Source organism: Magnolia sinica, chromosome 16 (genome assembly GCF_029962835.1).
Source record: "Magnolia sinica isolate HGM2019 chromosome 16, MsV1, whole genome shotgun sequence".
Lineage (NCBI taxonomy): Eukaryota > Viridiplantae > Streptophyta > Magnoliopsida > Magnoliales > Magnoliaceae > Magnolia > Magnolia sinica.
Window position 1 is genome coordinate 15,630,105 of NC_080588.1, and position 16,408 is coordinate 15,646,512.

Consider the following 16,408-nt stretch of genomic DNA (forward strand, 5'->3'; position numbering starts at 1 on the left):
TAATCTTTATATGTATGGATTGAGAAGTCATCAGGATGTGGCAAAAGATAAAATCAACGTAGTCTCATGATAGCGAAAACCAACTTTATTTGTCAAAGGTTAGGTACACTGCACCAATTGGCACAATGATTTTGGTGATCCAAACTTCGCAATCCCACTAATAGGACAATCCTTGCATTTGACTGGTGATTTTTTTCCAGTTGAGTGTGACCCTTTGCCAATATTTTGTTTACCTCTCACCGATCAAATAGTTAAAATCATCCAGTTGGTGTGATTTTTGAGGTGTGGTCCATGGCGGGCCCATCAAATGAGCTGTCAGGACCACCAACTGTTCTGCTACTTGCACTATTTTTTTAGGAGCATATGGTCCAAATGTTATATTTCTCCTAATATTAAATCAGTATCTTATCACTTATAGTTTGTTGTTCTTCTAAAATTTTGGTGATTTTATTTGAGGCTGATCATTAGCGAAAATAAAGCTTTATATTGTTTTTAACTGTGTTTTGGTATGATAGAAGATATGCTTTGAAAATGTGCCTCTTTGGCATAAAGCTATACTAATGTTGTTGTAAACACTTTCTTTTCTAAGATCAGTGTCACATATTCTAACATAGAAGTATGCAAACTATATTCTGTATGTGGAGGTTTGCTAATTCCACACTTATGTGGGAGCCCTTCCCATCTGCACACAGGCACATGTACCAATATGGACCGTGTGAGTGAGATCTGAGCTTTCAATCAGGTGGGTGATCTCCTGGTTTAATGTCAGGCTAGTTTCACACATCACGTGGGCCACAGTATACAAAAAAATGGATGGCCAGAAAAATTCTTTTAACTGCAGGTTTAACCTGAGGAATGAAACGGTCTGATTTGTGAGGCAGAATATCTGGGCATTGTTTCTAACTAGATGGAAATCTGCAGGTGCACTTGTCCACATGTGTGTGGAATCAGCAAACCCCTCTGTATCTTTCCCCCCTTTTTTACTGGGATCCCTAAACTTCAGTTTGTTTATCATCAATCCCTTATCTGTATGTTGCTTTTCATCTGCTTTCTCAAAGGTAAAATGGATCTCTAAAGTTTTCAGTTGGTTATTGCAGAGAGCTATTGAAGAGGGTGCTGATTTCATAGAAACCGATATCCTTGCTTCTAAAGATGGTTCATTAATATGCTTTCATGATGTAATCCTTGATGATACAACTGATGTTGCGGACCACAAGGAGTTTGTTGGTCGTAGAAAAACATATGAAGTCCAAGGGGTGAACATCACTGGATGGTTTAGTGGTATTGCAAATAAACATTTCAGTTTTCTTTTCCTTTATGTGGCTGGTAGAAGTTGCATTCTATCCGTGCTTGGGATGGTATCCGAGGGCTTTTGGTCTTTACGAAGAAATAAGACATGGTTTATTGCTATTTGGTATGGGGTTATGGTTTGGTCTTTACTAAGAAATAAGACATGGTTTATTGCTATTTGGTATTGGGTTATGGTTTAAACTCTAGAGTTCTTGATGCATTTGGATTGGATGTGAATAGTATCGTGATGCGCTCGGTAGAAATGGGCCCATGTTCTATGATCTACATTGTGGATCCAATGGGCCCCACTATGGCGAGGGATGAAAAAATCCAAATCGGGTGATCCTAACCCTTTAAATGCTCACCAAAAATAGACTGTTAAGGAAAGGTTACAACCACGGTATGGAAATAAAGACCAAAGAATGGACGGATAGGATCAATAGATTACCCTTGTTGATACAAGTTTAAATTCAAGGTTTATAGGGATCCCCTATCCTCAAGGCACAATGAGATGAATCGTTCATCATCCTGTTGTCTAGACTTGTTGTGTCAAAACACTGTTCATAGTCATCTGGACCCCATGACCATGGATCTTAAAGTTGGTATTGTATCAACTATAAACCAATACGGCCTTCTGATCCATATAGGTTTGATACGATATGTGACAAGGGTCCATTTTGGCCTGTCCCAAGGAAATGGTTTGTATTGGCCCGTATTTGCTGGCCGATACTACCCAAAACATCCATAAAAGCCCCCTTACACACATTTGGTCATGGATTCAGGGTATCACTTATCAGACTCAATGGCTTTTAAAAGTTCAATTATTAACAAATCTGCAATGAATATTTAAGTAATAAACTAGTTACATTGCAATAGTATGTTGTACTTGTATGTGCAAAATCTGATTTGCAAAAACCAATGGTAGTAATGAACTTACAAATATTCCAATGTTGCATGTAAAAAAGAATTAAAAAATAAAGGGTAATTAGACATGAACACGTGTCTGGCATGTCACAGTTTCCAAATAAAGCCATGTCCTTGTTACTAGGTTGTTGATACCCTAGAAAAATTGTTCTTAAGCAAGAAACTCTGCTAGTCACTTCTATAAGGAAGGCTTTTAATGAAACTATTAGAGAGAAAAAGCCTTTGGGTGAGAAAAAAAAAAACTCTAACTAGCGCTGGATGTCTAGTCCCCTGATTTATATCAAGTGATGTCCTAAATTACATAAAATACCCATGGATCTAAGGGCAAAAGAGGAAAAATAAAAGAAAGAGAAATAATAAGAGAAATAAGAGGAGAATAAGAGACGGTCCATAGTCTAGAGATAAAAAGCCCACGGTCTAGAAATATCTACACTCCCCCTCAAGCCGAGGCATATATATGTATCATGTCTAACTTGCCGAGAATACGTCGTCCAACGTTAATGGTAAGAGCTTTAGTGAAGATATCTATAAGTTGAGCAGCAAATGGAAGAAAGAGTAGAAATAATGCCAACTGTAACCTTCTCATGAACGAAGCGACAATCAACTTCAATGTGTTTTGTCCGCTTGTGAAAAATAGGATTACAAGCTATAATGAATTACATCTTGATTGGCACAATACATAGGCTATATATGAATTGCAGTTTGATTATCACAATACATAGGCACATAAATCTTCACTAGAAATCCTAATTCAATGATAGACACATAAATCTTCACCAGAAGTCCTAATTCAACAACAAAACCTTTTAACCACAAAATTTCAATTGCGCCATTCGCTATAGTATGGTGTTCAACCTCATCATTGGATTTTGCAACAACTATCTACTTTTTAATCTAGGCAATGAGTTTGTCTTTGAAAAAAGTACAGTATCTTGTAAGTTCTTCCTTTTGACACTAAGACACTCAGTAATCTGACTTAAAATTTTTGAATGAGAATGTTAAATCCATCTTTTTCATGTCCTTTGCCAAGTAGCTTTTTCGTTTTTTGATCCTGAAAGACTCAATGATCATGAAAAAATGTCACACTACAATTTAGGTCCTTTATAGTTAGACTAATGGATAATAAATTATAAGTAATGTTAGGAACTAATAAAATGGAGGATAAGGAGAATGGTGGTGAAATAGAAATAATATCCCTTTCCCTAATAGGTGTTTATGGTACCGTTTGCTGATTTCACACAACCTAAATTAGGACTGGGGGCAAATGAAGAAACAAAATAGATGTACCTGTTGTATGATCAATAGCCTCTGAATCAATTACCGAAAGACTTGACGCATAGTAATGTGAAAGGCTGTAAAAATATTAACTACCTTAGTCAATGATGTAGATGAAGAGACTTTATTCTGAGCGACATCCATTAGGAAGGCATCATACTCACTTTTCAAGAGATGAAACACGTCACTAGTTGATGGGACCACAGGTGAATTTGCTAATGGTATAGCGTCTCCAACTGTATACTAAGAATCCTTACCATCAGTAATTGCAGAATTAGTGGCTCAGCCTTGAGGTCTACCATAAAGGACCCAATAATAATCAACAATATATCTATATCTACTATAGTGAGTGCACAGACAATCTATACCACGACCATAACTTCAGCCACCATAACGACCTCCGCACCTTTACCCCGGCCAACATCAACATTATTGAAATTTCTAAATCCTTATCAAATTTTCTAAATCCTATCATTAGGGCAGATTTCTCAACCATAGTTGATCTAATAGTTGTACACTACTTCTCATCTTGTAAGAAAGCAAAATATATGCACCGTTAAGTGAAGAAAAAGTAGGAGAACCAAGAATTTATGCTCGAAGAGCCTCAAACTTAGAATTAAGACCTACCAATAATTCAAATATTATTTCTTCTCAACATTTGTTTTATATGCATATGCATTTGTAGAATAAACAAATTGAAGATCATTCAGGAAAGAAAGTTCCTGCCACAAACCACAGATCCCAACATAATAATCAAACATTGATTTCTTCCACTGTCTCAAATGACTAGTCTCTTGATAAATATTGTAAGTTCAGTTATATTGTTATGATTAACATATAATTCATACGTAGTCAACCAAATCTCATGTGTAGGAGACAACATAAGAAGTCCTTCATTGAACTCTACTTCCATAGAATTCAGGAGTTGAGACATAACTAACAAATTATTAGATTTCCACTCTCCATAAGAAATATTAGTTATAGAAGGTTCCGATATATTGCCATTTATATATACTAACTTTTATTTTCCTCCAACAAACATGTCAACAGCTTTTGGCCATTAAAGATAATTGCTGAACTTAAGTTTATGAGTTTTATTTTGCAATGCAGGATTCTGGGGATGAGCAATCAACCTCTTCATCTTGGAATTGATGGGATTAACTGTCTCAGATGTTGATGAGGAAGCCATATTTAATCCCAAACAATTAAAAGAGTACTAAATATCAAGACTTTACACCAATCAATATAAAAAACTGCTACAACCAACTATGTCTTGCAGTAGTATGAAAAAAGACCAAACAAATTAAAAAAAAGGCATCAATCATAGATCCAAATCAAGCAACCAAAGAGGAGAATGGGATCTTACAACTAACTTCACCAGATATCAACAAATATTGATAATCTTAGAAAAGAAAAACAGATTTTAAATACTTGATTGTTGGCCACAAAAGAATCGCTGTAAATCTAGATGAAAAGAACAAAAAAAAAGGAAGTCCAAACGAAAATATCCAACAAATCTTAGTTGCTTGCCATAAACTAGTTTATAAAAAACCTGGAAGAAAAACGCCCAAAAAACCTCATCAAAACTAAATGTCTTGCAACCTTTCATAGCAAATCAGAAACTGCCGTAAAATCCCTCCTTGTTAATTACTTTCAATTGTGGATTAGCCGACAATGACTATCAAACCGAGAGAAAAATCTGAGAAAAAGGAAGAAAAGAAGTAAAAAGAGAGAAAGGAGAAAGGGAGATCAAGAAGGGAGGATAAGGAGAAGACCTCTATGAGCGATTTTACTTTGATACCATGTCAGAGAGAAAAAAAAACCTTTGGGAGAAGAAAACCTCTAACTAGGGCTGGATGTTTAGCCCCCTCATTTATATTAAGTGATGTCCCAAACTATATAAAATACCCTTAGAACCAAGGGTAAAAGAGGAAAAAAGAAAGAAAGGAAAATAATGAGAGAAATAAGAGGAGAATAAGTGAAGGCCTATGGTCTACAGAGAAGGCCCACAGTCTAGAGAGAGGGCCCACTGTCCAGAAATATCTACAAAAATAAATCCAATTGAATCCCTCAAAAAAGAAAAAAAAGAAAACGAAAAAAGAAAAACAGTCCAATGTTAATGGACTTATGATTATTCTTGAATAATATAGAGGCCATGATTAATGCATGTGTAATTTTCATGATATTTTGTGTTTTTTTTTTTCCTAATAACTTGGAAGTTAATTGTGATAAAAATTGTAAAAACCTATTTACCCTTTTTTAATGTAACTTTATACTCTGCAAGTATGCATGTTTGATAACTTACGTTGAAGGACACCCCAAACACACCACCAGCCCCCCATCTCAATTTCAGTAGATTTGGTTCTTGTGCTACTCAAATACATGTTAGACGACATAAAACATGAAGTTCTTTAACACATGTTATGCTATGCTTTTAGAAAGAAGGATTCTTCAACAAAGGTTAAGGTAATCAAATGAACGAACTGAAGATTATTGTGATTGCTTGCAGTTGACTTCACACTGGAAGAATTGAAATTACTACGAGTGAAGCAGAGGTATGAGTTCCGCGATCAACAATACAATGGTCAGTTTCCTTTCAGGGTGATCTTTGAACATGAATATACTTTTAGCTTTAAAATACTTTTTATTTTCTAGTGGTTTGGGCAACTCAGGCAGAGATTTTATTTTCTAAGATGTGGTTTTAATGCTTTAAAGATAGTTTCTGAAACAAAAATGAAGAATTCCCATGGCCAATCATTTAACGCTGGGCGTAGGTGATCTGGTATGTGAAAGATATAATCTTGAGTCTGAAGATATGCATAGCTTCCATGGGCCTTGAGTTCCTACATGTGGGTCTATGGTCTGATGTTCCAGATCATTTGTGTGATGGGCCAACCGTGGATTACCATATGCCATTATCTCCTCAATGGAACAATCCTAACCCATTAATATGTGACCTGCAAATAGATGGTTGGGAAGGAAATGAGTGGTGGCCAGAGAATGGATGGCTTGGATCTTCTGATTTAGGAGACTTTTGGGGTGTGTTCCATACAGGGTGGAGTCCATTAGATCAATAGTCTTGATAACTGAATAATGCAGGATCATCCAATCCTCCAAATGGGGTCCATAGTGGGCCCCAATGCTACCTAAATGCAAATTAGGCAATGGTCCAGTTGGACTGTCACTAAAACATGTTCAGAAAGGAGTCTTTTCTGCAACAAGTTGTGGATATTAATTTGGAGTGAACACCAAGATTGCTAGGTGAGTCACGTGAGATTGTAAAGAGAATTTTTAGATGGAATCTGATAATATTCTAAAAATGGAAGAAATCTCTGGGGGGCAAAAATCTAGAGCCACTTGCCTCAGGAGAGGAGACAAGAAATAATGTTTTTTGCATCAGTTTGCAAATTCCTGAACGATGAGAAATTCTATTTTTAACTTTTGAGTGGGTAATAAACTGAATGAAGACTGTTAACACATGATATTAGAAAAATAAAAGAGAGAAATGAAAGAGATTGAATTGACAGTGGAATGGTGGAAAATGATTCATATAGTCAATCCTAGTTAGTTGGGATAAGGCTTAGATGATGATTCTAATGAAATGAAAGAGATTGAATGATGGAGAATGAGAGGATCCATTATCCCTTCACAATGGCTTATTATTATTATTATTCATAATAGGTGGTTGCAAGAGATAATCACCATCATTTAAGCTTTTATACCAATTCATTGAGGTCGGCTACATGAGTCCTCTTTTGCCATTCCACCATCAAAGGCCATGCCTTCAGTTAGACCACACATCAACAATTCTTTTCTTACTACCTCCATCCATGTCCTTTTGGGCCTTCCCCTCGCCCTTTTAAAGCCTTCAACTTGCACCAACTCACTCCTAATCGGCGCGGTTCCTGCTCTCCATTGCACATGACAAATCATCTAGGTCTACTTTCTTTTATCTTATTACATATTGGTGCTACTCCTAACTCCTAAGTTCCCTCAAATGCCTTCATTTCTAATTCTATCCTTCCTCATCTTGCCACTTCCATCTCAACATCCTCATTTCAGCTACACATCCTGTGAACATGTTGTTCCTTAACTGCCCAACATTCTGTCCCATAAAGCACAACAGGTCTTATAGTTAAGTTATCCTATAAAATTTCCCTTTTAGTTTGAGTGATACATGGTGATCACATAAAACTCCAGAGGTACATATCCTTTTCTTCCACCCATCTTGCAAGTCTACGGGCTTTCCTTCTTAATCTTTCCACTCATGAATATGGACCCAAGGTATCGAAAGTGGTCATTTTGGGAATCTTGGCCACCAACCTTTACTAAGTTCGTGTTTTTACTCTTATTGTTACTAAAGTTGCACTCCATATGCTTTGTTTTAGTCCGACTAATTTTAAATCTTTTAGATTCTAAAGCACTCCATAAATTTTGTTTTTTCTTTATGCTGTCCACCATCTTGTCAATCAAAGCTATGTTATTTGTAAACAACATGCACTGTGGAATCTCTTCTTGCAAATGCCTCATTAACTCGTCCATAACTGATGTTAAAAGGTATGGGCTTAATGCTGATCCCTAGTGCAAACCCACTGTAATTGGAAACTCACTTGTCTCTCCGCTAGTGGTCCTCACATTTGTTACCTTTTCTCATACATATCCTTAATCATGTCAATTCAATGAATGAGAATAAGAGGTAAGAACACAATAAATGAGAATAGAATCCTCCCATTATGGTTCTTCACGGGAAGATACCAAAACATGACTTAGAACTTGTAAGTTATAATGCACTACATTCTCAACACTCCCCTTCAAGCTAGAGCATATTTATTCCACATGTTGAGCTTACCTAATTGTCATGAACACAAGCATACATCACGACCCTAGCGATTATTGTTTTTCCAATCATCATGTGATGTACATCATTACCGGTAGATTATCACTTTCACAATCATCATATTATGGATCATCTATATTAGTTATCACTATTAGACTATTGCTTCTCCAATCATCATGGGACTCATAATCTACAACAGGCACCACAATATCACTATTAGACTATCTCTTTCTATGTCAACATGGGATGTTTCATCTACAACTTATGTTGCAACATCACTTTCAGATCATGACTTCCCCTAATATACAACAGGTGACATATTAGATCATCACTTTTCCAATCATCATGGGATGGATCGTCTACAACATGTGCCGCTGCCGCGACATGGAACCCTAAGTGGATGGCATGGTTTAGACAATGTTTGGATGAAGAATACATTTAGATGATGCTTGGATTGTAGTGTTGGCATTGGAGATCATGAAATTGTGATGATGGTGCCATTGAGATGATGGCATGTTGATGTTGCGGTGATGAAGATGGTGATGGCAGCATGATGATTGGGATGATGGCATAATGAAGTTATCCCCACCCCACTCTGATACCGTGTTAAACTCAAGAGACTACATTGTGGAATATGTGGAGGGGGAAAGAAGAGAGAAGGAAGAGGATATTTTCTACACATTTCTCTCATTCTACTAAATCTTATCCATGAACCATTTTTTTACAATTGTTAGTTCAAAATAAATTCAAATGAAAAAAAATAAAAAAATAGATCATCATCTCCAAGGATATGGTGCAACATGACAACGGATTATGTGTGTACTCTCACGCTCAAATATATTACAATGCATGTATAATGAAGATAGTGTATTCTAGTCCTCCCCCTTAAGTTGATTTTGGAGAAAAAGAAAGAAAGAAATAAAAGAGCAGAAAAGAAGGAGAAAAATGTGAGAGAGAGAATGGGATGCTCTGGCAGCCCCACACATCCCACCACTTATATTAGGCCTTCCACTAAAAATGTGAAATTAGAAGAATACCCGCAATGGTTAAAAACCACTACCAAAGAGACAAAGACTCATGTACACATGCCTCCAACACATAAAGACCGAACTCAAACAAGATGACCACAGGTGATAACGTCACATGTGTTCACACTTATGATCATTCTAACACTCCCCCCCGAAGCTGGAGCATCTATATATATATATATATATATCATAAATGCTCAACTTGTCAAAAAAAACTGTCTAGATAAACTCGACTTAAAGCCTTTGTGTGTGTGTGTGTGTGTGTGTGTGTGTATAGATAGATAGATATATCATAAATGCCCAACTTGTCAAAAAATCTGTCTAGATAAACTCGACTTAAAGCCTTTGTGAACATGCTGACAACTTGATCTTCATATTTAATAAATGGAGTTGATATTTCCTTGTTTGCGACCCTTTCTCTGATGAAGTGACAGTCCACTTCAATATGCTTGGTCCTCTCATGATAAACTGGATTATTGCCAATATGTGACACAACTAGGTTATCACGATATAGATTCACAATATGAGACACAAGGTGTCCCCCCCCCTCCCCCAATCACCCGCAACCACATGTATTAGGTAATGCCGAGGAGGGGAGTCAAACCCACACCCGAAGGGAGCAAACCCAACTGCTCACCCAAACCTCGTCAAGTGACAGAAAAAGGAGTTTTACCTCCTAATATTGACAAGGGCATCCGATTTATAAGATAATATGCAACTAAAATAACATCACCCAAAACCTCTTTGGAACCTTCATGTCCAATAATAATGCCCTAGCCACTTCAAGCAAATGACGGTTTTTATGCTCCGCAATTCCATTTTGTTGCGGTGTGTATGCACATGACATTTGATGAACGATGCCTTGAGATAAGAGATAGGAGTGAAAAAGATTTAATGTGTACTCCTTTGCATTATATGATCTTAGAATAGTAGAATACACACTTTAGTATCAAATTGAGTTTGGATTTGTACATGAAATTCTTTAAAACACGTAAACCCCCTAGAATGATCTTTCATGAAATATAACCATGTCATTATAGAGCAATCGTCTATAAAGATGATAAAATATTTAAAATCAGATAAACTAGAAATATGAATGGGTCCCCAAACATCTGAATGTATCAAATAAAACAGTTTATTACTAACTTTATTTTCACGGGATAGAAAAGACACTTTATGATGCTTGCTTAACTCACAATCTTCACATTCTAACTTAGACACATAGGACAAAGACGGGACATGACTCTTCAAATTAGATAAAGATGAGGTGCCCAAGCTTGGAATGCCATTGATGAAGATAGATGTTAGTTTGCAATGCGACTCTAGCTCCGGTCGTTCCTTGAGATAGTAGAGTCAATTATATTCATGCCCTCAACTAATCATCTTCCCCTGTCTTTAGATCTTGAAACTCACAATAAGAAGGAAAAAATTTGACTAAGCAATTTATGGATTTGGTTAATTTACTTATAGATAATAGGCTCAACGGGAACTTGGGAATATACAAAATCGAAGACAATGAGAGATCTGATGTAGGGCACATAGTGCCTTCACCAGATATATTGGTTGAAGTACCTTTAGCAAGCGAAGAGAGATGAAATAGATGAAGACTGGACTAACTTTGACAACAAATTACACTTACCGGTCATATGATCGGAAGCACCAGAATCAATAATCCATGGAGTACTGTCAGAAAATATATAACAAGATGTACCTAATCGAGCAATGGTAGTAGTGGAGGAAGAGGCATGAGTGGAATGATTTTTTAGAAGCTTGGCATATTCTTCCTTGGACATAGTGATTGTGTCACCTGAAGTACTTGGCTCAGTAGGATTGGCAGGCTTAGATACATAACCTTCTGAACTATCATCCAGTGAGTTGACTTAATTAGCCTAGGTGGGCTTCCCATGTAAATCCCAGCATGAATCAACATTATGATTGTTGAGACCACAATGAGTGCAGTGATGATTACCGCAACCGTGACCATGACCACGACCACGACCACCTCCAAAACTACCGCCTCGACCTCAACCACCTCTAATTTCCCCATCACCTTTGCTCGATTTAAAGATAAACGCCGAGTGATGTGATGAGGTGGAATTCTGAGTAGACATGCCAGTTGTCCTCTGAACTTTGACGAATGCTTCTATCACTGAATTTCATTACCTCTGAGAATATGGGGCTTCACAGGCTCGAACTTAGGTCGAAGGCTAGAGAGGAATTTGACAATATAGAATTCCTCCCTTTGCCTAAGCATAACTTCAAAATCTGTTGACAATGTTTTGTATACATTCAACTCTTCTCACATGCCTCAGTGGTAGACTTACAAGAGTTTTAACACGAGGTCATGGGTTCGAGTACCTGTTGTGCAAGGTGTTTCGTATCTGTTATGATACACCCGTATAGGCCGATATGTATAGGTACCAACCATGACCATTACGTGATATGGGGGTTAAACGGGACAATTGGCTTTTTGGGACCATATTGGCCGCTAGTTACAGTAGCCGTAAAGGCTGTTATGGGGCATAACGACTATTACCTCTGTAATGGTCAAAAAATAACCACTTTTTTGTTTCTATTTAAATCAATTTTTTCAATATATATATATATATTTTCACTTTTCTCATTCCAAAAACTCTATTAAGATCATTTTATAATAGTTTTCAACCTCTCTTACTATAGTTTTTTAGATTAAAATCGTAAATTGAAGTGATTTGAGTGAATAGAAGTTCCGAGGGCCTTTTTTTTTTTTCAAAAAATTGAAAACGTAGTATTTATGCATTTTTTTTTTTTTTTTAATGATTTCTAGTTCTAATGCTTGATTGTCATGTGTAAACATTGGAGACATATAATCTTGTTCACAAATTCACTAGACATTTCGATACGACACTCTCACCAAATAGTGGACCTTTACACTACCAAAAACATATCCAAAACAAAAAATGAATACATATTTGGAATATTTACATTATTCTGGATTTTTTAGAATTTTTCGGGCAAAAGAAAATTTTCAACCGTTATGGGGGATGTAATGGTTATTACGCTCCCATATTGGTAATGGTGGTGACCGTTATGGCTACCGTAACCGATATGGAATACCTTGCTGTTGTGGTGAAATCCCACTGTGTTGTGAGTGTGTGGGTGTGTGTAAATAAAAAAAAAAACCTCTTCCCACATGCGACGTAGGGATGAATAATATTCTCCCACACTTCCATCTTCCTACTGGAATGCGAATATATTATGTAGAAATTCATAAATACGGATTAAGTTTTTCTCACCTGAATACATCTCCTTCAAGCTGTTTCAAACATTTTTGGCGGCCTTGAGGAAAATTACATTGTCACTAATATGTGGTTCCATGCTATTCCACAACAATGCCCTAATTTAGGCATACTCTGCCACCCAATCATCATAGTTTGTCATAGTGATATTAGGTTTAGGCGATGTTAAATATTTAACTTTTCTCTTTCCAGTCAGAAAAAATTCTACAGATGTAGCCCATTGTAGATAATTCGTGCCATTCAATTTCGTTGATGTTATTTGGAGAGGCACCAAATTCGATGAGGATAAAATACTGCTCTTGGGATCATTTTTGGAGTCCATCTGAATAATAATAAATAATTTTTCTTGAACAAAAATTCTTCAACAAACTGACCTACTAAATCAATACCCACTTCCAAGCTTCAACTTGTCTTGATCAACACAATAAATGAGGGCTTCATGAAACTTCTGAATTTTCAGCCTTCAAATCAGATTCCATACTTCAAAACTGATGAAAGATGGCCCATTGTCCCATCATGTGAGTAGAATGCAAAAGTAGGCCTTACACACGTTCGTTAAACACGATTTCACCACCCATCATGTGGGGGTACAACAACTGGAAGAAATTGGGTTAGGTCAGAACCAAGTATGTTAGGGTTTCCTACCAGAGAGAATGAAAAATAAAAAGTAGGATGAAGAAGTGAGAGATCAAGAAGAAAAATAAATCAACATAGCTCTGATACCATGTTGATTTTGTAGAAAAAGAAGAAAGACAAGAGTAGAAAAGAAGGAGAAAAACGTGAGAGAGTAGAAAAATAAATCAACGTAGCTCTGATACCATGTTGATTTTGTAGAAAAAGAAGAAAGAAAAAGAGTAGAAAAGAAGGAGAAAAACGTGAGAGAGAGAGAGAGAGAGAGAGAGAGAGAGAGAGAGAGAGAGAGAGAGCAGTCCCACATGCTCTACCACTTGTTTTATTATACTAGGGCTTTCACTTAAAAAATGTGAAATTACAAGAATACTTGCAATAGTTAAAAACTACTACCAGAGAGCCAAAGGCTCATGTACACATGCCCCCAATATCAAGAGTAAGTAAATAGCTTGCTAATATTTTGGGATGTAGATTGTCCTCGTTTTTAGTGACCTATCTTGGCCCTTCCCTTTGGTGTAGACTCTTGATCACTAGCAATGGGTGATTTGGTGACTAATAGTTTCGTGAAGTCAGCTCGATGGAAGAGATCTAACCTCTTGTTGAGAGATCGCATTAATCTCATTGAGTCCTTTCTTTCCAATCTCCCAGGAACCATCTATCCCTTCTAAATCCCATTGAAAGTGGCTAAAAGCTTGAGAAAATTCAAAAAGACTTCTTATGGGACAGTCGAAGTGAGGGTCATAAATACCATCTTGTGATTTCGGAAGAAGTCTAAAAATCAAAAGGAGGCTCTCTTGGTGGTAGATTTGTTTAAAGAATTCAGGTTGGGCCGTCAATAGGCCAGGTTTACGTCGGGTCCGATAGTACCGATGGCGAGTTAACCGGATTCAAGTCTTCCTGGGTTTAGGTTTCTTCGGGTTTGGGTCTACTACTCGAATACTTGGACCCTGATTTTTTGGGATCGGGTACTCGTCGAGTACCCATCGGATCTTTTGATCTAGGTTTCAAATTGGGTTTGGGAAAAACAAGAGTATTTACATGGTTGGGCCCACCAAATGGATGGATTGGATCGTGCATACATGTGCCACTCAACACATGTGTGTATATGGGTCTTAAGCACATGTGTGGCTTAGGAAACCTCATTTTATTGCTAAAATCATCAATTTATATGAAACACATATAATTGTACTATAAAACCCAACCGCCTTGACTCGGACTTGACTAAACCCGACCTGATCTAACTTTAATCGGGTTCATGTGATAGACCTGTCCCGAACCCAGGCAGACCCGATTTTTAATCAGGTCCAAAAGGTGAGACCCACAGCCAACCTGAATTCTTAAAGGGTCCAAAAGATGGGACGGAGATCCATTGTAGTCGCGATGGGTCCATTGGGTACCCGTGGGTCCAGCTGTTCAGTTACCCGTTAACAGCTCTAAATACAGGAGCTCTTGGCTAAGTGGTGGTAGTGATTTGCAAAGAACAAGTGGCTTTTTGGAGGAAGGTGATCACATCTAAACATGGTTGTTGGGGGAGATGTTCCCTGGGATTGACAGTGAGGGGCTGTGAATCTTTTATTTGAAAAGCCATCAGACTGACAATTATTATGAAGGCATGGGGCAAACTCTCAGCATGTGTTCTTGATTTAAAGTGGGGTGTGGGACTGTAGGGAAAAATTCAATTTTGGGAAGATATCTAGTGTGACAAAGTCTCCCTTGCTCATGGTTTTCCTTTGCAATATTTTCATCTCGTAACACTCGTCAAAGCTCTTATGAGTTCGCGGAAGGAAGATAGTGCAGGCACTTTGTTTCAGCCAAAATTTATGGTACTATGCGATTGCTATTTTGGCCCAGCTACTCAACCTCCTTAATGAGTGCCTTGTTTAAGGAGATTGATGTGGGCATCGTCTCCAAAGTGTGTCTTTTCATTCAATTGCTGTAGGGAGAATTCATTTTTGGGAAGATTTCTGGCTCCCACTTGCTCCTGGTTTCCTTAGAGTATAATGTTGGCTCACAACATTCTTGTCAAAGACTCGTATGAGTTTGTGGAGGGAAAGATAGTGTGGGTGCTTTGTTTCAGCAAAACTTTATGGGTCTATGAGATTGCTAATCTCCTTGGTCTCTTGAATGACCTCTTTTAAAAACCCCCCCCCCCCCCCCCGCAATAATCTCTTGGAAAGAAGTAGATTGGTTGGCTGTCTTTTTTCTTTTTCCCATTGCAACGCAGCATACACAGGTTGGTCTTTCTTTTTTAGACATTTTGATATTTTGGGTCCTGTTGAACTTTATTGCCAACCATGTGGAAGGTCGGTTTAGTTTCATTCTAACTAAAGCCCGAAGGGATATTCTTCGAGGGTGGTCTCGCTTGTCATTATGTGAGAGATTTTGAGAAATAGAAATGATAGGATCTTTGAAGACCCCACCTCAAGCCTCTCACAAATCGTGGCCAAAATGAAGTTGTATCGATTGGAGGATTTACTCTGGAAAAACTTGAATTCTGAATCTGATCTCATGCATGAGTGGACAATGGTGCTTGGTGAGGTCTGGATGTCGTCCTCTAGTCCCATTAGTTAGATGGCTCCTCCACAAGGTTGTTGGAAGTTCTTTCAGCAACCTAGGGCCTTCCAGAATAGGGGGTCATGCTATAAGCATCGTTCAATTGTATTTTCATTCTCATGGCAGGGTGGAGTTGTTGGCTATCAAGACTGGGAGATCTTTGCTGATCTGTTGAGCAGGCTTTTATAGTGGGGTATGGCTTTATCTTGGGCCTTTGGAAGATCTACTCTCCCTTGGTAAAATACTCATAATCTTAAGGCTATGCTCCCCATGGTATCAATATTAGCTTTCATAGGGTCTTTCTAGGTTACGAATTATGATTTGATTAATTTGAGCAATCAATTTATTATGTTTCATATGGTCTTGCATGATTCATTCGATATATGAAACTGTGGTTGAGTGGATGCAAGTTTTAGGTATCGGTGCCTATATGTAACCATCTTTAAGCTCATTTAAATGCATTTCATAGTACTAAAATATTTTAGAGTGGAATGGTGGAAATGATTCCTATAGCTGACCATTAATAGTTGGGATAAGGCTTAGATGATGATGATTATTTTCAAAAATTTATAAAAGAAATTAGGAAAACAACA

The 16,408-nt window shown here is 37.4% G+C and overlaps 1 protein-coding gene across 1 annotated transcript in view; it reads left to right on the forward strand.

Moving 5' to 3' along the window:
• The window catches only part of LOC131229776 (glycerophosphodiester phosphodiesterase GDPD6-like), an 89,822-nt gene that overhangs the window by 20,542 nt on the left and 52,872 nt on the right, over positions 1-16,408 (forward strand). The window contains exons 3-4 of the mRNA XM_058225789.1: positions 1,098-1,281; positions 5,999-6,073. Coding sequence (XP_058081772.1) covers positions 1,098-1,281; positions 5,999-6,073 — 259 coding nt within the window. The remainder of the gene's footprint in view (positions 1-1,097; positions 1,282-5,998; positions 6,074-16,408) is intronic.